Source organism: Protopterus annectens, chromosome 8.part0, assembly GCF_019279795.1.
Source record: "Protopterus annectens isolate FY-2018-M chromosome 8.part0, PAN1.0, whole genome shotgun sequence".
NCBI lineage: Eukaryota > Metazoa > Chordata > Ceratodontiformes > Protopteridae > Protopterus > Protopterus annectens.
This window is the reverse complement of record NC_056741.1, coordinates 1,496,875,029-1,496,899,894: the sequence shown is the minus strand read 5'-3', so window position 1 is coordinate 1,496,899,894 and position 24,866 is coordinate 1,496,875,029. Positions and strand designations below refer to the sequence as shown.

General features: G+C 42.5%; 1 protein-coding gene across 3 annotated transcripts in view; it reads left to right on the top strand.

Annotated features, from left to right (window-relative positions):
* Nucleotides 1-24,866, top strand: part of APLP2 (amyloid beta precursor like protein 2) — a 1,432,335-nt gene that overhangs the window by 783,957 nt on the left and 623,512 nt on the right. For all 3 annotated transcript variants that reach the window (XM_044081082.1, XM_044081081.1, XM_044081080.1), the window contains one exon: nucleotides 139-297. In XM_044081082.1, the coding sequence (XP_043937017.1) occupies nucleotides 139-297 (159 nt within the window). The remainder of the gene's footprint in view (nucleotides 1-138; nucleotides 298-24,866) is intronic.

The following is a 24,866-nucleotide window of genomic DNA, read 5'->3' as shown; positions in this document are numbered from 1 at the left end:
ACAGTAAAGCAAATTAATAAAGGAATGGGGTTAGTTAGCATGATATGGTTAACATCCTGGTGGTACCAGATGCAGCTGCTGAACATGTGGGGGCAGTTATTTTATGCAGAAGAGTAATGACCTCCATATTTTTCTTAGCATTTCCAAGAAATGGTTGAATCACTGGAGAAGGAAGCAGCCAGTGAGAAGCAGCAACTGGTAGAGACTCATCTGGCCCGTGTTGAAGCAATGCTCAATGATCGTCGTCGGGTGGCCTTGGAAAATTATCTCTCTGCTCTGCAAGCTGATCTACCAAGAGTAAGTGCAGTGCAACAAGTTTTATGTGGTGTGGCTTGTAACTTCTGCTGGCAAAGAGTGAGCGTCCAGTGGATTGTCTGTCTTCACTGGGTGGCGTGTACTGGAGTTGGTTATAAGTTGTCGAACACTGCTTTGGTGGATTGTGAAAGCCTTGGCTTCATGATCAGAATTATTTTGGGAGAATGTAACTGGATGAATGTACACACTGCATGTGCTCAACTCTCTGAGATGGTACTAAAGACTAGCTGTAAATAATGGATAACTGAGTGATAATTAAGTGGGGTTGAACCACTGCTTGGCTGTAGTTTTTATCATCTTTGAGGTATTTTGCAGCACATAACTTGTCTAACCACTGTTTCTTTTGGCATCTTCTTCCTGTAGTAAATGTGAGTTTATGCCTTGAAGTGTCTGTTAATGTGGGTGTGAGAGAACTCTTCTCCCAGGTATTATCCAGAAGACTGAAGAAGATGACATGCTAGAGTTGCATCAGAGGAGTTCCATTGTGGCCATGTTACTGTAATTGGCATGGCAATGTTTTGCTTAACTTGGAAGTTGTGTAGTTTGTTTAAAGCAGAATTTACAGAAGTACATTTTGTTCCAAATGTTTATATGCATGCCATTTTTATTTAGAATGCTTTTTATTAACGTCGACTTTGTGACTGTATCCCTGTCTGGTTTTGTCACACTCTCACGAGACAGGGGAAAAATCTCCAAGCTTCTCATCAGCGAGGGTCACACCCACATAGACATGACAGGATCATAGTGGGACAGAGCATTATGCACTGTATTACAAGCGGCCTTAAACACACACACTTGCATCTCCCTACATCAGTTCCTACACGCACACACACACACATGCATAGAACCACTGCTAAACACAACCTGTTACAGGTACAAGACAGTAAGTAATGCTTACAGTGACTGCCAAGGCTGCCAGTCTGTGCAAACTGAGATTTGTGGCTATAAAATATGCAAAGCATTTAATCTAAATTGTGCTTCGACTAATCTTTCAGCTTTGTACTTCAGGTATGTGTTGCTCATTGGTGTCATAAAATACAGTATCCTCTTACAGCTGATGATAATCCTCATAGACATAAGCATGCTGGAGTCTTACTAATTTGCATACCACAGTTTGTGCTTACAACACTTAAGAATTAATTTGGTCTAAATGGCAAATTATCATGCTAATAACTCAGAATAAGTAAAACAAATTACTGTAAACAGGGTCGTCCAGACACCTGTAGTCTGTCCATCAATCACAGAGCAGGTCGGACACTTTAGATAATTTTCTAACTAGTGAGAATTAATTAAAACAATTTTTTATATTGATCATTATACCATTCGGTATGTTACAGTACACAAAATACTGAAATACAAATTCTTCAGGTAACAACACTTTAAACTACACATGCATATTAAACAACAGCACGCAACCAGCTGCTGTTGTTGAGCAGCATCGTAAAATACAGCTGCCACACACTCTGTATCCATTGTCCCAAAAACTGTACTTTAAACTGCTGCCTGCAGTTAAGTGAGCTAATGCTAAGTGATTAGTTAAGCCAACAAAATGAGTCCTTTGGCTCCACCTACCTCTTAAGGTATTCCGGCGATACGAGTCATGTTCACTGGGATATGCTCAAAGGAAATGAACTGCTCACGCACCTGTTGTAACTTGGGCTACGAGCCATGCCCTGCCCTCCATGCACCCATAGCAAATACCCTGTCAGGATATCTTGGCAACTTGGAAATGAAAATAAACTTCCTTGTGCCAAAGTGCCCGAACTCCCCAGTGAAGTAGTAGTTAATGGCAGCAAATGTTTGGGACTGAAGTGTACTGTGGTGAGATGACAGATGCAGCTTAGGCATGCGTTAGTGTCAGTAAAACTTTAGGTGGACATAGTAATAGTTTCAGATTTCTTTAGCAGCTTAACTTTGGGGCATTTCTTCCCTCAAGAATGAGGTCTTCAGCATCATAAATTGTGTGCGTAGCATGGGAAACTTTGTGGCAGACCACACCAGTGAACCTAGATGAAGGCTTGTTTTTATTTCCTTTCAGTGGTTAATCAAAAGTGGTTCATTGAAAATTGCAGTTTTGAAGGAGCAGCACACACACACAGATGGACAGATGCATGCACAGATGCTCAGAGTCCCGAAAACACAGCAGTACAAGACCACTTTTAATCAGAGACACTTTTAAAATGTTTTTCTCTTGAGAAAACAACAGAATAAGAGAGTGTGAATACATACGCATTTTCTAAAATAAAAGAAAGCTCCTCTGGGGTTCTGTCACATTTCCGCTGTCTAGCTAAATTGCCTTCTTACTGTGTTTATCGAGGAACATGAAAACACGCACACACACTCGCATCTCCCTACATCATTTCCTACACTCGCATCTCCCTACAGCATTTCTTACGCGCGCACACACAGACACATACTGTGTCCAAAGAACCCAACAGTGCAAGACCTTTTTTAATCAAGGGCACTTTTAAAATATTCACTTGAAAAAAAATGACAGAATAAGTGAGTGTTAATATACATTTTCTGAAATAAAAGCTCTCTGTGGTTCTGTCACGTTCCTACCAAGACAGTGGAGAAAACGCTGAGCTTCTCATCTGAGTTTTTTTCCACTGTTTAGCCAATAGCCTTCCTACTATCTTTATTGGTGAACACGACAGAACCAGAGAGAGACATTTTACTTAAAAACTAAAAAGGAATAAAGTAAAAAAATTTAATAAAGAATGCCTTTTATTCAGTCGCTGTAAATAGTAAAAAAAAATTAGGAAGAATGAATGAAAACTTTGAAAAAGAAACAGACAAGCTAATTTCAGAAAGCTTTCGAGATGGATTTTGATGATTCCTCTACTTAGGCAGAACCAACCTCGAATGCTTTTCTGAAATCAGCTTGTCTGTTTATTTTGCTGAGTTTTCACTCTTCCTTATTTTTTACTTTTTATACTGACTGAATAAAAAGCATTCTTTATTTAAAAAAAAAAAAAAAAAAAGTTATATATTGACAATATTCTTGTGTGTGTGTGTGTGTGTGTGTGTGTGTGTGTGTGTGTGTGTGTGTGTGTGTGTGTGTGTGTGTGTAGGAGTGGATTTGTCAGGTGACAGCATGTCCTGTTTCCAGCAGCACTGGTTACTTTATAGTAGGAATAGCATGGGCTAAGGTGGCTTATTTTCAGTAAGGGAAATTCCTTCATATGAAATGGAAAGTTGTATTTTACAAATGTCAGTCTTACAATCCTTTTCCTGTCCAAGATGTTCGTGTTTCACTGTTGCAGTCATTACTCTTGGGTTATCCTGCTGGCAGGCTACCCGCAGTCTGCCAGAATTCCAAAGTCTAGGTCCGGCGTCTGTTGCTGTCACCTCTTCCCTGACGTCAGTGCACCCGGGGTATAAAAGATGCAGCCAACGCCATTTTCTTCAGTCTTTCTTGCTGCGCGGTGCCCGAAGCAAAAGCAGTTTGCAAGTGCCGGTCAGCCGATTCTTGAGATTTTCACAGACGAATTTTAGATCCGAAGTCTTCATTAAAGCTAAGTACCCCATTGGGGAAGCCTTTTTTCTTGCTCCAGACCGATGTCAGAAAAAGTTAACAATTGTATTTCTTGTGGGAAGCAAATACCTCATAAGGATTATCATTCTTACTGTATTCCTTGCCTAGGCCTTGATCATAACGTTGCTAGCTGTCGGTTTTGTGCTAGATTCAACAAACGCACTATTAAGCGTCGGTTTGATTTTGCTTATTACTTTGGCCGAAAATTCAATTACATAATGCCGTCGGAACAGCCGACGACCGGACTTTCTAAAAAACGCAAGGAAAAGGAGAAGGACGGGCATCCGAGATCCAAAACAGACGACGAGGCTTCCGCTAAGCCAGTCGCCGGTTCTCAGTGAGGCGCTTTCGCATCCCCTGACACCCGCTACCTCAGAGCCACAGGCCACTGATGACTCCCACGTGGAGCCAGCTAGGCCTCTGGATACTCAAGGTATTGGACACTCGGAAATCATTCCCTCAGATGGGTCCAGAGCTGCTGAGCAGGCATCTGCTTCTGAGGGTGTTTTCAGACCTACACAGCTATATGTAAAGCCTACCTCAGCTTCAAAAGCAAAGACTATAGCAGCTTTAAAGACAAAGAAACAAGTACAGCATACTCCAGGACAGACTTCCATGCCTAAGAAACAGATGCTCAAAATGGCCGAAGACCTTATTACCTTGATCAGGGGTTCCCATCCCCCTCCTGACAAGAGGCCTAGGCAAGAGACAGACTCTGGCTGTTCAGATCAGGTTTCCATTTCCTCTGACTCCTCTTCTGTACAGGAATACCCTCTTCCTCCCTATGAGGATTCTGATGGTGAAGAATCCATTCCTTCAGCCTCTCCTCCTGAGGATTATTCTTTTGGGGAAACCCTGCATACCATGAGGGAGCACTTAAACTGGGAGAGCCAAGATTACTCAGAATCAAAGAAAAGACGTAGAGATTTTCTTTTACTTCCTCAGCACAGGCCTCTTGCTAATTCCCCCTGTGTTAGACATTGTTGATGATGTATTTTCAGAGTCTGGCCTTTCTCCAGACTCCTTACCTCCAGCTCCTGTTAAACCAGATAGATACTACAGGGTTCCTGATTCACATAAATTTCTTTATAAAAACCCTGCTACTGACCCAGAAACTATTTCTCAGGGTCCCAAAGGGGTTAAGGCCGATACTGCAAAATACCCTGTCCCTTCTGACAGGGATTCAAGGGCACTAGACAGATGGTGGGGGGGTTTACACTTCTGCTACTTTGGCTGCGAGGGCTTTAAATTGTCAATTCCATATGATTACATATCAGCAATACTTAATGTCACTGTTGAAACAGAAAATGTTGACTAATTCTGATTGCACAGAAAATAAGGAAATACAGGATTTATTGCATGCAACTGAACAAGTGGGAAAGCATACATTGCAATGTGGTTTTGATTCTCTGGAGGCCCTCCTGCAGGGCTGTAGTTACAGGTTCTGTCATTAGGAGGCATGCTTGGTTAAAGGAACAAAATCTGCCTGATCATGTTAAAGCAAAATTATTAGATGCTCCATTACAGCATGATACTTTATTTGGTGTTAAAGCAGAGGAGGTTTTGAAGAAAATGGAGGACAAAGCGAAATCTGTGCAAACTGTAAAGGATTTCTTACAGGTTCAGCCACCAAAATTTAGCAGGAACTGGCCTACAAAGAATTGGTCCTTTCCAGTGTCAGACAGGCCACAAAGAGGCAGATACAGACATTCCAGAGGCAGATCCCAGCCCCAGGGCTCATACAGGCCTAAACAGTGGGGCGCTTCTACCTCCAAAAGTGGAGAAGACAAAGCACAGCCATACAGGCAACACAGTCCCAATGACTTGCCTCTGCCAGCACCAAGCACTTCTCTTCTTGCAGCCCCCTTAGGGGAAAAACTAGCACTTTTCTCTCAAAATTGGCACGTGATCACCCAGGACAAATGGTAGTGTCCCAGGGCTACAGGTTCCACTTTCACACCCTGCCAAAGGCAAAAGGTATGCCAAACCTGCCACACAATCATTTTCGTCCCTTATGCAAATGAGGGCCATTCAGAAAGTACTACAGCAAGAGCAGGGACAAGGATTTTACTCGAGACTTTTCTTGGTCCCCAGAAAGGACAAAGCCTGGAGGCCAATACTGGACCTGTGTTTTCTAAACATTTCTGGACGTTCCAAAATTCAAAATGTTAACTCTGAAACAGCTTCTGCCCATGCTCGGCAAGAAGGCTTGGCTTGCAACTTTGCACCTAAAAGAGGCATACCCGCATATACCAATCAGACAATCTTGCTGAAGATACGTCAGATTCATAGCTGGCTCAGTGCACTACCAATTCTCTGCACTGCCCTTTGGCTTATCTACTGCACCCAGGGTCTTCACAAAATGCCTGGCATCAGTAATTGCATTTTGCAGACAAAGAGGAATTCAAATTTATCCTTACTTGATGACTGCCTTATACAAGCAGAGGACAAGGACACTCTACTAAAGCATCTGGCGTTCATAAAAAGATTATTAATTTGCCTAGGGTACACAGTAAACAAAAAGAAATCAAAACTAGTACCCTCTCAAGAGATAATATTCCTGGGTGTAAGCTTAAATACAACTACCCAGATGGCTTATCTCACGCCAGACAAACAAAGGCAACTAAGTTCTTACTTCAAAATGTTGGCAACAAAGACCCAGTTAACTGCAAGAAAAATTCTGCAGGCTTTGGGCTTCATGGCATCCTGCATTCTACTAATTCCATATGTCAGACTACATATGAGGAAACTTCAATGGTACCTAAAAAGTGTCTGGACTCAACATTGTCAAAGCCTGGAAGCATTAATTACCCTCATTCCTTGCCTGCAACAGGAGTTTCGATGGTGGGCTCATGCCTGTCACCTCAACAAGGGGCAGCCATTCACTCTACCCACAGCCAGGCAGTCAATAACAACAAATGCATCGGATTATGCCTGGGGGGAGCACACATAGCAGGAAAACGTATTCAGGGCACATGGTCCACAAGCCAAATGCATCTACATATCAATCAAAAAGAGATGCTAGCTGTTTAGAATGCCCTGACAGCTTTCAAGGATCTACTCCATCCAGGACAACCACTGATAAGGACGGACAATACTACAGTCATGTGGTACATAAACAAGCAGGGAGGCATACATTCCTACCCCCTCTGCAGACAAGCCATGACTTTGTGGAACACAGCATTGACTTATCAAGTACACCTGCAAGCACAATTCGTGCCAGGAAAGAACAATACTCTGGCAGACGAACTAAGCAGAAACCTTACGGATCCCCACGAGAAATTCTGCACAAGGACTTATCACAAGCAAGCATGGAAAGTGGATGCTCTGTCATTCAGCTGGAAAAGTCTAACAGTATATGCCTTTCCTCCTCTGCCTCTCCTCCCCAAGGTACTCCTAAAGATCAGACGAGAAGCCAAGAATGATTCTGATTGCCCCAGACTGGCCACGCCAGCACTGATACCCAATCCTAAAAAACTTGTCTAAAGGCCAGCCTGGACATTGCCTCTAATTCCTCACTTACTGACCCAGCAAAACAATCAGATTCTGCACAGCCAACTCAGAACCCTAAATCTGGCAGCATGGCAGATAATGTAACCATTCAAAGCACACCTCTCTCTAAAGCAGTGATGGATGTTATTCTGGAGGCCAGGAGGCCCAATACCAGGAAATCTTATGCAGACAAATGGAAAAGATTCTGTGCTTGGAACCAGGCACAAGAACTTGACACGTCTGTACCAAATATTCCTCAGATTTTACAATACCTAACTGAGATGCTGGACAAAGGCCTATCCTTTTCATCAATTAAAATTCATGCTTCTGCCATTTCAGCTTGTTACAATAAGGAACCTCCTATTTTTTCTCATCCATTGCTAAGGCAGTACCTCAGAGGGGCCAGAAACGTAAGACCTCCAAGGAGAGCCCCAATACCTGCATGGGACCTCAATTATGTCTTGGAAAAACTCACACTGCCGCCTTTTGAGCCAGCCAATACAGCTGATATAAAGTTTTTATCTTGGAAAACAGCTCTGCTCCTAGCAATAACCACTGCAAGACTAGTTTCAGAGTTACAGGCACTCATGGCTGTGGAACCTTTCATCATTTTCCATCCAGACAGGGTTTCTCTAAGGACAAACACAACATTTATGCCTAAGGTAGTGTCCAGTGTGGCCCTTAACCAAACCATTCATTTGCCTACCTTTTATCCAAACCCACAGAATAAGGGTGAGAGACTTCTGCATTCCTTGGACATACAGACAACTATGTTTCTACTTGGACAGAACTAAAGCTTTCAGAAAAACTGAGCAACTTTTAGTGGCATATGCTGCAGGATCTCAAGGAAAGCCTATCTCAAAACAGACTATTTCAAAATGGATAGGCCACTGCATTTGTTTCTGTTACTCACAACATGGCAAATCAGTGCCCAAGGGCATTAGGCCTCATTCTATCAGGGCAGCAGCCACTTCAGCAGCCTTTCTCAGAGGAGTACCAACCAAAGACATTTTAGAGGCTGCAACTTGGGAGTTCAGTGCACACTTTCACAAAGCACTACCATTTACCTCTCTACTCTAAATCCAGAGCAGGCTTTGCCACTGCAGTTCTGCAAGGCCTTATAGCCTCTCCTAATCCTATTTAGGCCCAGCCACCCAGCCTTAGCTTTGGGATTCAACCCAAGAGTAATGACTGCAACAGTGAAACACGATGAACATAGTACAGTTGTGTACCTACCATAAATGTAGATGTTCGAGTGTATTCACTGTTGCAGTCCAGGTTACCCACCCTCCATCCCCCTTTTCTTTGCTGGGACTCACCTATACTTCTCTATCTTATACAACCTATGTGGTGTATTTGCTTGTAGATGAAGGAAATGCTTATTTTACTGCATGCATAATTATTGGCATAATATTTATAGCCTACCATTTTGGGGGCACCTGACATCTGCGTCTGCTGCATCTTTTATATACCCCTGGCGCACTGGAGTCAGGGAAGAGGCGACAGCAACCGACGCCGGACCTAGACTTTGGAATTCTGGCCGACTGCGGGTAGCCTGCCAGCAGGATAACCCAAGAGTAGTGACTGCAACAGTGAATACACTCAAGACATCTACATTTATGGTAGGTACACAACTGTACTTTTTCATTGTTTATCATTGCATGTCCTGAAATTATAGAACATTTCTAAATCAATACTATGTGCTCTCTTTGTTTAATCTGAATAAAGAATTCAAAAAAGTACATCTGTGATACAAGGCTTCTGCTGAAATTTTATATTCAAAATCTTTAAGATCACATAGAGAGGTCGAAAATGGAATCTGGTTGAGCCTCTATTCTGCCCTGTAGCTGCATGTACCCATTACATAGTATGCTAAACAGCAGAATGTTCAAATAAATTTAAAAACTAAATGTAATTACTTCACCCACCTTGTATTAGCCTTGCCTGGCATTTATTTCAGCAGGCATGTTTGTGTGTGATGTGATGACATAATTTGGGGTGTTTATTTGTGTGTGTGTGGGGGGGGGGCTGTGCTAGTGCATATGAAAAAGGTTAATATTTGCAGGTCAAGTAATCTATCTTTTGGGTGAAAATGTTTGTTCTTTCCAACTTGCTGGCTTGCTTCCCAGGTTCCAGCAATGAATTTGCTGCCCATACCCAGCTTTTTTAGTACTTGTGATAGCCGAATTGGTAGCAGCTAATTTCCAATTAATCCACCCCTGCTGAGAGAATTGAGCATAATTAACCATGTTGTTAAAATAAGTATAGTGCTAAAGGTTGAGCCATGGATAATAGGGTGCATTTGTGGCTGAGATCTTGGGGTTGTTATGGCTGGATTTCGTAATTTAAAACCAGTTTCCAACACAAGTTTCCAGTGTGCAAAACTGGAAGCAACCTAAAACAAAGTGTGAGAAAAAACAATCAGTAAAAAACTAAATGAAAACTCCAGCCAAGCTAGAACTTCCACTGAGTGACCTGTCAAACCTCTTGTATCAGAGGTACATGGGATGTAGGCAAGCGACCATTATGAACATCGGGTGTTTCAGCTATATGGTAATTCTGAATGCCCATGACTTAATTCTTTTTAAGTCATTTCAATGGACAATTTCAGGCCAGTGAAGCCAAACCCCACTAGCTGTGGATATGCATATTTCCACAGCACAAGCATAGTGTTTGACTAAGCATAAGACACAGCACAAGAAGAGTGTTTGACTAAGCATTAAAAAGAAATAAGTCATGAGCATTCAGAAGCACTATATAGCTGAAACACCTGATGTTCATAAGGGTCGTTTGCATGTATCCCATGTGCCTCCGATACAAGAGGTTTGACAGGTCACTCAGTGGAAGTTCCAGCTTGGCTGGAGTTTTCATTTATTGGTTTTCTGTGTGACCTTCTCACTCTTTGTTTTAGTATGTTAGTTGGAATATTTTGCAGTCACCCTAATGGTAATGGACATCAGCTGGGTACAACAGGGCTGTGTTTCTTATGCTTAGTCAAACATTCTGCTTGTGCTGTGCTGATGAGGTCATAACAATGCCGAAATATGTATATCCACAGCTAATGGGGTTTGGCTTCACATTTCCCGAAATTGTCCTTTGAAACAACTTAAAGAATTAAGTCAAGGGCATTCAGAATCGCCATATATCTGAAACACCTGATGTTCATAAGGGTTGTTTGCATATGTCCTATGTGCCTCTGATATACAAGAGGTTTGAGAGGTCGCTCGGTGGAAGTTCTAGCTTGGCTGAAGTTTTCAAAACTGGAAACAAAGAAAGAACAGTAAATTGTTAACCCACTGAGTCCACTGATCACACAGTCCCCTTATCAAGGGTTATAGTAAAACACTGACTGGTAAAATAACTTGCTTTAGTGTTGCACAGTAGGCAATTGGAGGCCATGGAAATTGTAACCTATATTGAGTCTAGCAACATATAGTCTTGTACTTCAGTTGATGCAAGGTTTAGGTTTGACATTACAGAGGATTTGCAGAGGATTAAACTTCTGCGCTAGTCAGTATTGCATCAAAGCTACTGTTTCTCTGTTCCTAACCTAAAAAATGGTTTATTGGCTTTTGTGAAAAAAAAAACAACCCTTTACTTAAAGGAAAAAAAAAAAAACAGAAGTAACATTTATAAAACTAAATATTGGCCACTGCAGCATGTCTTCTGTGCTGCATGCTGGCTTCTTTTGTCTGTTTCTCACTGACTGACTTCCTGCACCCAGGTCAGTGTTATCAAAATTTGTGGCGATGCTGTTTGAGTGAAGAAGCAGTGTGTGTGTGTGTGTGTGTGTGTGTGTGTGTGTGTGTGTGTGTGTGTGTGTGTGTAAGTTAACTGGATCCTGGATTCGCTTCTGTGCTCTTAAGCACATTGGGCATCGAGCACCTTCAGCACTTGTTTCTGTAGCAGGTACAGCTTTTACGGGATTGGGTTACTAGTCCGAGACCCAACCCTCTTGTGAGGCACCACACGCTCACATGCACACACTCACACCTGGGGCCAACTTAGAGTGTCCATTCCACCTACTGCACGTCTTTGGAATGTGGGAGGAAACTGGAGCTCCTGGAGGAAACGGACACAAACGCAGGGAGGATGTGCAGACTCTACACAGAAGGCACCCCAACTGAGAATCAAACATGCTAACCTCTTGCAATGAGGTGACAGTGCTAACCGCTACACCATTGTGCTGTCCATGTTAACTGTATGGGTGCTTTTTTAAATCCGTTTTTTTTTTTTTTTTTTTTTTTTTTTTTTTTTAATTGTCAGTTTGTCCTTTTGTTTTAACTGTCAGCATCATAAATGTACTTGCAGGTAGACTCCTACATCTGTTTCTCAGCATAGAAACAGGTAAGTTGCACTTTTAAATTGGACTGAGTCTAAACATGTGGTGTAGCTTTGGCTACAGAAGTCATTCAGACTCTATTTTTCCAAGTTCTGTTCTACACCCACACTTTTTTTTTACTGGCTTTTTGATTTCCTGCTTCTTGAAAGTGTCTCCTTTGCCTGCTGCCTGTGACAGAGTACTTCGTTGTGGTAGTCTGCGCGTTTGAGTGCTGAGTGTAATACTTAAGTATTCGTATGTGATTATTCTAGATTTGTGACTGTTTACGAGCACTTTGTGTAATGCTAAGCCTGATACTCGGAACCTTCCTCAGGAGATTAGTTGGAATCCCCTATTTTTCAGTCATTGTTATGGTTATTTTGTCCATCTCCTTTGCTTGGGATTGTGCCTGCATGGCATTTCACATCAGAACAGGAGAATGGGCTGAACCCCTATCTCTGTGCTTTTTTTGGTTTGTTTTTGTCAGGCATACATTACACACCTTCATCTTGACATTCAGCATGAGCAAGATGTGCTCAAGAAAAGTAAACAATTTAAATTCTGTTGTGGTCACTGTGTCACAGCTAGAGCCTACTTTGGCATTGATTTTTTTGAGGGGGAACAGCAGAACATAAGTACTTTCTGTTTATGTTGTTCCCTTCCGTCAGGAGATAGAACGTGAATTGTCTGTTGAGGAGGAGGAGGAAGACTTCTGAGGAACTCTCTAACATACTCTTATCTGATTCATTCCCCTGGCCAAATGGCCTTATATGATAGACACATTATCTCCTGACTCTCCTGTAGAGGAAATCTCCTTTGGGGAAGCCATCACAAAAATGATGCAGCATTTTAAATGGGACTTAAGATTTCTGATGTGCTGAAGAAATTACTGTTTGTAGGTATAACTCCTATGCCTGCACATGTTTCTGCAGTTCTGGAGGCTTGTCTTGTTGCTTTGGATCTACTTGTTCCTCACCTGACTCCCAGTCACCAAACACAAGATCTAAAATTCCTGTATATAAAAAAAAAAAATCCTTTAGCTTACTCTTCTCTGTTTTCTGTCTCCATGGGGCAAGCCTTTTGAACTGCTAGTTAATATGTTATCTTCCATAAGAAAGACTAGGGCCAGAAAAAAATCCTTTAGCATACTCCTCTCTGTTTTCTGTTTCCATGGGCAAGCCTTTCGAACTGTTAGCTAATATGTTATCTTCCATAAAGACTAGGGCCATGGACAGATACGGAAAGAAGGTATACATTTCTTCCACCCTGGCCTTCAGGGCATTGAATTAACAGATTCAAATGACAAAATATTTGTTGTCTAGTCTTGGTAAATTGAATAGACCTATACCTAACTTTGAGGTTTCTGAAACTAAATAGGCTAGATTCATGATGCAGTGGAAGCTTCTTCCAGGGCAGTTGCTACTGGGTCTGTCATCAGGAGATGTGCATGGCTTTGTACTCAGTTCCTTCCTGCGGATATCGAAGCAAAGCTAATTAAATTCCCCTTTCTCATGGACTTAGAATTTGGCCCTGCTGTGCCAGACATGTTCATATCTTTACAGAAGCATATTTTGGTATATTCATGGCATTTCTTCCAGGTCATGGGCAGAAGTGACTGTAGATAAATCCTTATCCTTAGGGGTTGTTGTAAAAGATTTATTTTAGTAATCCCACATGCTATAGGCTTTGATTGGCCTAATGAAGTACTCATAAATAATAGGCGCTTTACACACATCACTGTAATATGAACCTTTACAGAAGCAATTCTGTTTAATAATTGTGTCCTGTTAAGGGGAGTATTACAAATTAAAGGCCTTACTATGGGTGCGGCAGTGAACCCTATTTTTCCTAATATAGTACTTCTGTGATGGGAGAATGTTTTATGTCACTTTTTTTTAATCTGTGATTAAATAATCAGTACTTGGATGGTGTTATGTTTGATTGGAATGGGAACCATGAAAAATTAGCTGAGTGTATGGATTACTTAAGCGGGACCACTACTTTTTTGCAGTTTACATTTGAAATAGGGGTGGATACTATCAACTATATAGATGTTATTAGCAAATATATTGGAGAGACAATATGAATCTAATATTTAATTTTAGAAAATCTACCTATTCCAGTAGTTTTTTTTCACATTTCCATAGTAAACATCCCAACTGGCAAAAAGAGCTTAATGGTCACATTATGTAGGCTGATATCTTTAAAATGTGGTTTTTAAAACTGAGGTTGAGAAGTTGAAAAAAAATGCTTGGTGAGGGAAACAACCCAAAATCATTATTGGATGAACTTTGTAATGTGGTCATTGTCTTTCCTCAGTAGGAATAAGGGTGACTATACAGGAACATTGGTATTAAACCTCTAGTCCTGTCTCGATTTGTGAAATTTTGTAGCAATTGTAAAAGCATTCTTAAAAACTTGGTACTTGTGGTTTAACAGCTAAAGTTGGCACTAATCCTGTCATAGTATACAGAAAAGGGGAAAAATATAAAATCTTATTTGGAGAATGATAATAGCAGGGGTGGACAAAATACAGCAGGCGAGCAAAGGATGATTAAATGTGGAAGGTGTACACAATGTAGATATGTTTGTAATGTGGTTCATAGGTTTATACTAGGCTATCTGCCCTAAGGCATTTATAAGCCTAGCCCAAATTTTTGTGGCTTACGCCACCCCTTATATGAAAAAATACTGTGCCCATTAGTTTGTTGTGCCTCTGTCCAGCAGTGACACAGAGATGATTCCCGGGATAAACCTACGATCTCCCATCCACAGGTCAAGATTTCTCTTGAACAGAGCCAGCGAGGTGCTCTGCCTCACATGGATCGGGATTTTATTCCACAGCATAGGGAGTCTGAATGATAAATCTATCCCTCCAGCACGTCCTATTTATATCCGTGCTAAGTTTTAAGTCGCTTGCTCTAGTGGTTTTGGTGGATTTGGATTTTTTGAGGTGGAGCATGTCCATTAATTCCGGGTTGGACATGGCCTTGTATGTCAGGCACATGTCACCTCTGAGCAGACTGTATGCAACTGAATAGAGCTGGAGTTTCTTCAATCTGGCAGCATATGACAGATTTTGGAGTCCCTTTATCCTTTTGGTGAGGAACTTTTGGGGTCTCTCCAGTTGCTGCAGATGTCGGGTGAGATACATCCCGAATGGGGCATTGTACTCTATCATTGGTCTGATAAGTGAAGAGTACAGGGGAACAATGACCTCACTAGATCTGGATGTGAATCCCTTCATGATCAGGTGGGCAATGTAGAAGGTCTTTCTAACCACTTTAGCAATGTGAGTGTCAAAAGAAAGACCACTGTCAACCTGGGTCCCCAGGTCCCTGATAACCTCTTCTGTGCTTAGTGGATTGCCACCTATATGGTAGCTTGGGGTTACCTTGTTTTTCCCGAAGGGTATGACTATACATTTTTTGGCGTTTAACTTCAGGCCATGGCTCTGGCACCAGCTATCTGTTTCCGTGAGTCCCTTCTGAAGGATATCCGTGTCCGATGCACTTTCCACTATGGTGCCCAGTTTGCAGTCGTCTGCAAACTTTGTCAGCCAAAGTCCTCCCATGTTGGCCTGTACTTCTGAGAAGTAGATGCCAAACAATAGGGGGCCAAGGACCGAGCCCTATGGGACACCACTTGTGACCGGCTTGGAGTCTGACATAGCGCCAGCAACTCTAACCCTGTGGGTTCTGTCCTTAAGCCAGTTTGCAACCCATCTTGTGACATATGGGTTTACATTTAAGCTGGTAAGTTTTTCTACAATACCCAAGTGGGGTATTGTGTCAAAGGCCTTTGCAAGGTCAAGGTAGGCTGTATGGACTGCCTTTCCCTCATCAATGGCCTTGGTGACTGTTTCGAAGAAGTCGACCAAGTTCAAAAGGCATGATCTGCCCTTGACGAAGCCAAACTGGGTCGGGTCTAATGTCTGCAAGTCCCCTATATCTTTGTTTATGAGCTCCATTATGATCCTCTCCATAGCTTTGCAGACTAGACTTGTTAAGCTTATGGGGCGGTAATTACCAGGGTCCTTAGAGGCACCGCCTTTGTGGAGTGGGACCACTGTTGCCGTACGCCACTCCTTGGGCACGTATCCTGTGGTAAGGCTGAGATTAAACAGCTGCCTTATGTGCGGGTTTAATTCCTCATTTAGCTCGTGTAGCACACAGCCGGGGACACCATCCGGTCCCATTGATGCTGTGTTTTTAGCTTTAGAGAGAGCAGCTTTCACCTGCGCATTTGAGATGTCTGGGAGGCTACACTCTGCTGGGATAGTTATCTCTCCTTTAGGGGGGGAGAGGTGGGTGAAGTTTGCACTGAACCTGTCTGCCAGTATGTTGGCAATGTCTGTGGGTTCAGTGATTTTTGTATCATTTTGGATTAATTCTGAGCATATCTGGGAGTTTCCACCCAGGTTCCTAACATAGCTGAAAAAGCCTTATGATTGTCCTTTGAATCCATGGCAATTTTTCTCTCAAAATTGGCCTTAGTTGATTTTGAGTGCTCGTATTTTTTTTACTAATAATGATCAGGGGTGACCTCCCTTTTATGGATTTTGTTCTATCATGTAATAGCTTTCTCCTCTTATTGTAAAGTTTGTTAATGGCTGGGGTCCACCAGACTGGACGTTTGCCCTTTGTGGAAAGAGTCTTGGTTTTATTTGGGATTGCCTGATCCATGCAGTCCTGGAGGTGTTCATAGAAGGCAGGGCTTCCGCAGCTTGGGTTGTGGTTTCCACTGGCTCAGGGGCCTTGAAGGATACCACACCAGTCTTGAGTAGTGTGAAGTTTGCTTTAGAGAAGTTCTTCACTGTGGACTTTTTTGTTTGGGGTGGGGGCGGGATGTGGATTTCCAGTGAGATTAGTTTATGATCAGATCTCACCAATGAGGGATATACTTCCGGTGTGGAGCATTTTGTCCCCATGTTTGTGATAATGAGATCTAGTATATTTTCTCCTCTCGTGGGAACAGTGACTAGCTGTTCCATGGCATTTGAATTTATGAACTCCAAGAACTGTTGGGCTAGAAAGTTAGGGCTTGAGTAATGTTCCCAGTCTATATTCGGGTAGTTGAAATCACCCAATAGTGGGGGACAACTACCCCAAAACTATTAATTAATAGAAGGCATAACTGCAGTACAAGAGGAGCAGTTTACATTGCCACATGTTTAACATGCCCTGCCTTGTTTAACATGCCCTGCCTTTTATATGGGGAAAATGGAGTTGGTCCTTAGGACAAGAATTAATCAGCATGAATATGCAGTGAAAAGGATGATGAACATGCGAACATTGGCTTAGATTTTATAGTTTTTTTTTTGTTTGTTTTTTTCGTTATTTTGGAGTGTGTGTCCAAAAATGAGAGAGGTGGAAATTGGGAGGCCTTTTTGGAATTTAGAGAGCTGCATTAGCAACTCTTGTTAAATGGCACTCAATTCTGAGGACTTAATGAAAACACTTGTATCACTGGTACATTGATTTTAAGAGCAGACAGGTTATAATTATGGATGAATTGTCAAAACACACGGTTAAGGGAGGAGGGTCTTTCTCTTGTACAATGGGATTGTCAGTTGATTAATGATTTAAACAGTATTTTTAGTGTGTTTTACATTTTGCATTATGTATTTTATATATTATGTTTTTACAAGTGTTTTATAAGATTACTGTATTAAGGATGAATAGAGTATAGAATAAAGTTTATTAATAGGTTAATTGTTGATGAAGAAATCATGTTGCTGAAGTATTTAAAGAACAAGAAGCCCTGTTTTTAAAATGAAAGCACTTATTTAATAATTTTGTGGTCAAAATGGACATGTATTTTTTTATTTTTTGTGTTTTATTTTGCGTGTCTTTTGAGATTTTGTGAATGACAAATCCTTACAGGTGAAAGGAAGAATAATGGTAGATTTCCTCACCTGTGACCCCAGCTGTTAAGGGAATTTTCCAGCCAAGCCCACTTGTTTTGCTCACTGAGACCAACAGTCTGCACTAAAAGGCAGAATAATGCCATGAAAAATATTTCAGGACCAGCCTACAAGTGACTTCCAAAGGAAAAGAGGAGTACTTGTATTAATTGCAATAGGAGCTCCAATAATGATAGAGGATAAAAAAGGTAATGGTAGGTTTGTAGTACTTTGTTGTAGTGTTAGTTTAAGGGTGTGCACACTTGTGCAACCAGCTTATTGTACGGTTTTTACTTTTTATATTTTTTCACCTAACATATTTGTTTGCTTTTCAATTGAATTATACAGGTTATAGGTCACATAAGATGGGAAAAGTTTTGAAATGATTTATTGTGGTCTCATTTTTTTGTATCGCAAAAACCTGGCATTTTAACAGGGGTGTGTAAACTTTTTATAGCCACTGTAAGTTTACTTTGACGAGAGAAACCCACTAGCACTGAAATACTGCAACAGTGATCAGTAAGGCATCTACTGTTATGGTAAGTTCTTGCACAGTTTTAATTTTCTGTACTGCCAAAGTAGTGATGAAGGCCTCTGGTAAAATTCCTATAAAGTGCAAACACTCATTAAAAATGACGAGGAGAAGCTACAAGAACAGAGTACTGTCTGCCAGCAGCCAACAGTGTCCCTAGGTATAATTATACTGAACCTGATGGTATGCTTTTGCCAGCCCCCTCTTCAGAGTTGAGTTTTGCAGAAGCCTGTAGCATGACCACCTTTGTAGACCACCACACTTGCAGCTTCTAACATGTCTTCTCTGTTGAAAGCTTCCAGCAACCAGTTTGTAATTTGTGGCAGTGAAGGTGTCTCCTCTTAACCTAGTTTGTGAGGAGTTCCCTAGAGAGCAGATGACGTTATCTGTTGCCAACCTATGAACCTAGTCTTATAGGCTGCATTATATAGAAAAACTGATGCATAAAGTGATAAAAGACCAAGTCAGCCTCAGCTGAGACCAGGTAGATTCTTGTTTGAATCCCTTTCGCTGACTTCTTCACAGGACTTTTTCTAATTGATTCTGGACTTTGAAATGTCCTTACGTCCAGGCAGGCAGCTCTGGAAATACTTGAGATTTTTGCAGTCCTTTCTAAGAAGAGAAGAGTAGAACTTCCTCTTGTAGAGGAGTCTAAAACTCCAGATTTTGAAGCAGATAAACTGACTTGTTTGGGCCAGCTGTCTATTCCTAATAAACGACTCCTCCAGCAGGACACCTTGTCCTCTGCCTCACTTCCTAGAGGCTATCTCCTCTGAGGATAGCCTTCATCAGATGAATTTGGAGTTTGTGAGTCCAGAGAATACTTACTAGCCAAGTTAAGATGCAGAACTTTCATAGGTAAGCCAGACCCGAAGATCTTTACTTTTTCTCCATTCGTACATGTCTTGGAAGGGAGCCAGATTCCATCCCCCTGCTGTGAAGAAGACTAACCTATTTTATGTGATCCAGGATTCATATGGGTTCCTTGAAATAAAAAATAATAAAAAAAAAAAAAAAAACAGTCTGGCCGATCCAGCTATTGTGCCCCTGGATTCTGACAGGGAATCCTGTTCGACTCCATTCACAAGCCCATTCCCAGTGACTGGAAGAGCAGAATTTTTAAAATGGCTTGGGAGGGGAAAAGCCTTTCTGTTACCCTGGCATTTAGCGCCTTAAGCAATTAAACCTGCATGAGCAATTATAAGTAAATTTTGTTGGAAAAGGTTACATCTAAAGCAGAGGAGATCACCGATAATCTGAAACAGTTTGTACTGGAATTATGATCTATTTGCCAAGGTTGCAAGGCTCTCCAAAAAGTATGGATGTGTCATGTTGAGCAGCAGCAACGGGGTCAGTTATTTTGGAGATGCACAAAGCTTGAGGACACAGCCCCTCCCTGGTCATGTGAAGGCAGAACTTCTCAGTGCACCATTGGATAAGGATACCCTCTTTGCACCCTTGCAAATAGTGTCTGTTTAAGACTGGAGAAAAAAGATAAATGCATGTGGTCAAGCAGCTTTTTAGTTCAGACACCTGAATTTAGCAGGACTCTCCCTCTTAAGTTGTTACTGATGCACCACAGGCAAAAGAAAGGCAAGCCCAGCAAGGGAGAGAGGTCCAGATACAGAAATGAATGGCAAGCAGAGCCTAATGTTTTTTGTGGGTAGGGGGGACTCCAAGGCTGTGAGACTCTAGCAAGCCTCCCACCTTTGCCCTCCCCAAACCTGAGTTGCCTTACTCCCACCTCCATGAAGCTAGGCATTTACTATTGTTTATAAGAGTGTAGCCATCACTCATGACCAGCGAGTCCTGAGCATCTTCAAATGATTATAACTGCAGTTTCAAAGCCAACCAGTGTTTCCCCTAAAGCAAAATATTGTGTAAACCTGGTTCTACACTTTCTCAAGACCACCCCCTGATCAGAAGACCATAGAATACCAAAAGGTGAAAAAAAGGATTCTCTGCAATCCACTGCTTTAGGCCTATTTCAGATCTCTCAAGACTAAGTAGGTTGATTATTCCAGAATTCAAAATACCCAGTTTTGTATTTTTTGCCTTGGTTAACCCTTCAGGCATTCCTGGCCACCATGGACCTAAAAGATGCCTACCTTCATATTCCCACTTAACAGGATTCACAGAAGATTCCTAAGGAAGTGGATAGGGGAGGATCATTTTGTTTTTACCTTCTTGTCCTTTGGCTTGTCTGCTGCACCCAGAATCCGTACAAAGTGCCTGGCAGCAGTAATGTCATTTTACAGGACAAAGGGTGTCCGCATTTACCCTTTCTTGATGACTACCTGATTCAAGCAAACTGCATGAAGGAGATTGGCATCCTTAGAGTTCATTTTGGCATACCTCTTAATATTCCAAAGTTGAGCCTATTTTTCCTGGGACATTTTCTAGATACGAGACCAGCAGAGGGAATTTCTCATAATACAAAGTGCTTTTTTTTCTGACTCATTCTTTTCAGACATCCCCCAGAGAATGGCAGTATATTGGAAAGGGAATTTCGTGGGATTCTGGGATGACTTGTATCATGCATCCTTATGGTCCCATTGGCAAACCTACATAATGGGGGTCTGAATGGAGAGCTAAGTCAGCAGTTAAAGGTGAGTAGTATTGCTGGAATTGAATTCAACCTCAAGTCTAGGGTGAGTACATTCACGAGGAGGACCCTGTTTTTTTGCAAACTGTCATAAAGACAACACTGATATATAGACTGTATGGTGTAAATTCTGGACAGAAGTATGTTAAAAATAAAAAAAAGCTGGATGCACAAAACTTATGATAAAAAGTGTCCAGTCCTGGTAGGCGCACTGGTGCCAGGGATGGAAAAAATGACTCTGTAGAATCCTCAAGTCACTGAAATATTCCTGTAGTGGGGCTAGGCCAGGCCCAGGGGGAGGAGCCCCCCACCCCACCCCAACCCATTGTAGAAGGTAGTAGTTGTCCACAACAATTACAAAAACTGATGGACCAAAAAAGAATTATGAAGCTGTATAGCAGACTGTTGACGATAAGAAAGAAATTATGTATTGTTAATACTATGCAAGAAGTCCAGAATTTCCAGACACAAAATATACAAACATTTTGAGAGAAATTAGAGGAAAGAAAAATACTTCCACAAAAGAAAAACTGTCAGAAGCTTCAAATAAAACTGCATGTTCATTAATACAACAGAATTATGAAAAACATTATATAGTCCCAGAAACTTTTGGCCATTTAGAAAAAGAAGTAACTGAGGAAATGTGAAAATACAAAGAACAAAATCTAGAGACTCTTGAAAGGTGTTTAAAAATATGGATGTGTAAAGGAAGACAGATCTGATATGGTGCAATATTTATGCAAAGGGGAATGACAGATTAATCGATACAAAAAAGGCAGCCCCAAAGATATTTAAAGAGAAACACGAGCAACGTCATCCAGATATGGAAAATTTCACTGTACGAAAAATAAGATCACAAAGAGGGAATGTAGAAGAGAAGAATAGTAAAGTAGAAGTAAAAAAAAAATAGAAGTTGAAGTTATGAATACCTGCAAAGCGAAAAATTTAGTGTAGAAGGTCTAATCACAGCATGATAGAACAAGTCTGCAAAGTAAGGATAAACAGGAGGAGCAGGAGACATCTGAAGAAATATGGACATGGAGAAAAAAGATTTAAAATGGTGTAATATTTATGCAAAGGAGAAAGCAAAACTAATGAATACAAAAAGAGCAGCACCAAATATATTTGAGAAGAGAAATATAGGCAAAGGTATCCGGACATGGAAAATTTTACAGTACAAAAAATAAGAAAGCAAAGGGGAAAAGTAGAAGAGGATTAGTAATGGAGATGTTAAAGAAATAGAAACTGAGGTTATGGATTACCTGCAGAGTGAAGGATTTAGTGTAGAAAATCTGAAGGCATCACAGCAGGATAGCGCAGTGTATCGTCAAATTAAGGAGAAACCAGTGGAGCAGGAAACATCTGATAAGTTGCCATATGAAGATACTTTGTAGCCTTTCTTAGGAAACCAGTACAAACATTCAGCTGGAATTGCACAGCAAGGAAAAGAACAGGAAATTTTGGCAACTGATGCAGTTAATGTTGTGGAGTGGTAGGCCATTGAGTTCCCATATGGAAGAGCAAAGGATGACAGGATGAAACTGAAGGGAATGTGGCACAGGAAGATGCTGTGGAACTTTCTATAAAATGCCCACTAGAAATGGAGAAAAAAGAATGTGCCATCAGTTTAGAAGAAAATGATCTAAGCAGAGTTGCTTGATTTTAATAGAGATGGACAGACTTACTAAGATCAATGAAAGACAATCAATGACAGAAAGTCAATAAACCCAAAAGTTTAGAAGTTTGGTAAAACAAATGAACACAGTAATTAGGACTGTTCATAGTGATGTTATGTGATCCTATCTCGCCTACATTCTGAATGATGGGTTCGGAGCCGATCCCTCGGCTCCGACTCGGCACGCTTATGCCAAAGAGCGAAGTCTCTTATTGGCTGAGCTTACTATATCCCAGGATGCACCACCACCAGTCCCCCAGATCTCGTTTGCCGCTTCCCTGCGAAGACGTGGTCTCGAGCTGGCTGGGCTAAGTAGTTTATTAAACTAACTTTTCTGTCAGTTTTTTGCTGGTTTTGCTCTCAAAAGCTGTTTTAACAGCTATCGCTAACTTTGTGTACGATTTGGACTTGGATTTGTTGTGTGTGATTGAGTTCAGTTTGTTTTCGGCCCCCCTCCATTCAGGGCCTTCCCGGACTGTTAATATTAATTACAGGGTCTCTAATAATTGTTCTAATTGGATTAGAGTTACCTGTTCTTTTTACAGGAAGAGTCTGCTTTATTTATTTATTACTGTTAGCTTATATCAGTAGTTAAAATTTAGTGTACTTTCCTGTCAGAGTGACTAGATTTGTGTATCAACATGTCTCAACCCCATAGGCCTTCGGGCTTCAAGAAATGTTCTAAATGTGCTTTTAAGATGACCATCTACTGTGTGTGTATTGTTTAGGGGCAAAGCACTTGCAGGAGTCATGCAGCGTATGTCACGCTTTTTCCTCTAGGGTCCTCCAGGAGAGGAAAAATAAATTAATTCTTAAGGGGTTGATTAAACCCTCCTTTGAAGAAGCCTTGTCTTCCGCTCCGACTCCTGCCAAAAAGAAAAGGGCGTCGGCTCCGACCAGTCCGTCGGATCCGACTGCCAAGAGACCTAGGCAGGCCTCTCCTTCGGCTCCAAAGACTTCGGAGCCGAGGTCGGAACGGTCTGCCTCGATGCCTCCAGTATCGACTCCTCGGAGCCGATGGCTGGGGCATCGAGAGGCGGGTCACCTTCGTCGGCTCCACTGCTCTCGGAGCCGACAAGGGTCGCCCGCTCAGACACTTCCTCCTCGGCGCCGAAGTCTGCCTCGGCACCGATGGAATCTGGTGTGTGTTTCCTCGGCGCCGATTCTCATCGAGTCGCCTCGAGCCGGTCCCCTAGTCCCTTGGGGCCGAGGAGAGGTCTTCGAACCCGTTCTGTTTCCTCTCGGTCTTCGAGAATGTCGGATTCTGATATAGACAGGGTGCTCCAAAGACTTTTCCAGTCCCCAGTCTTCCAAAAATTTGTTTCGGTTCCGACCCAGTTGGCTTCGGAGCCGATGACCATGACCCACCCCATTGCTATTCCTCCTCCGACTGCTTCGGCTCCGTCGGAGCAGGTGCTCTTGGAGCCGGTGGAGATCTCAGGGTCGGCTCCGACCCTTACTCCAACCCGGGCCCTCGGGTCCGAGTTTGGTACGGACTTCTTCGGCTGGACCCGAGGGTGATGTTTCGGGACCGATGCTTTCGGTTCCGAGCCTCCCTCTCGGTGCTTCGGCTGCGGGACTTCCGTCTACTATCATGGCCCCGGAGTCTGGACGCTCCCAGGATTCTGGAGGTCCGGCTTTCAGAGCCATGAGGAGTGCCTTGGCCAAATCCTCTTCGGCCATCTCTCCGGTTTTACCAGCACCTTCCCTGGGCGTGGAGACTGGGTCTTTGGCAGTTCCCCTGTCCGTAGCCAGCGGAGCCCCGAGGCCTGAGGTTACCCCCAGTGGGGGTTCCCCTCTTCCTGAGGGTTCTTCGGAGTCATCTCCAGAGGAACCCCCAAGGAAGAGATCGTGCAAGAGGAAGCACGTGGACTCCCCCGAGTCTATTACGTCGGACACGGATATGGATGATGCGGAGGGGTCCCCTAAGTCGTCCTCGGACGATGTCTCCTTTGCAGACATCTTAGAGATCCTCAAACAACGAGGCGGCTGGATGTCCAAACCCCCCTCTGCGGACGAATCAGTGCTCCTCAAGGCCTTTGGGGCTCAGCCCTCCGCCTCCTGGGTGTCTCCGCCCTTCGACGAGCTTCTGGATTTAGTTTGTCGAAGGGCGTGGGAACACCCGGATACCGTGGAACCAGTCCCTTCTCGCCCAAACAAGTTCTTATCTGCTCCCCCCGAGAAGGAGTTCCTTACTAAAGGCGTGGCTGTAGATGCCATGGTGGTGGCATCTGCTACACAACAGGACGTGGCAGAGGCTTCAACGTCCATCCATCCTCCTAATAAGGAGTCTAGGAGTATGGATAGGTACGGGAAGCGCACCCTGACTTCAGCGGCCTTTACTTTAAGGTCTCTGAATTATTTGGCACATTTTACCAGGCTTCAGAGGGATCTGGTCAAGGAGTTGTCAGACTCCCTCTCGGGTAACCTACCTGAGCAGCTAGCCCAGTCCGTTAGCTCTCAGTTGGCTATCCTTACGTCAA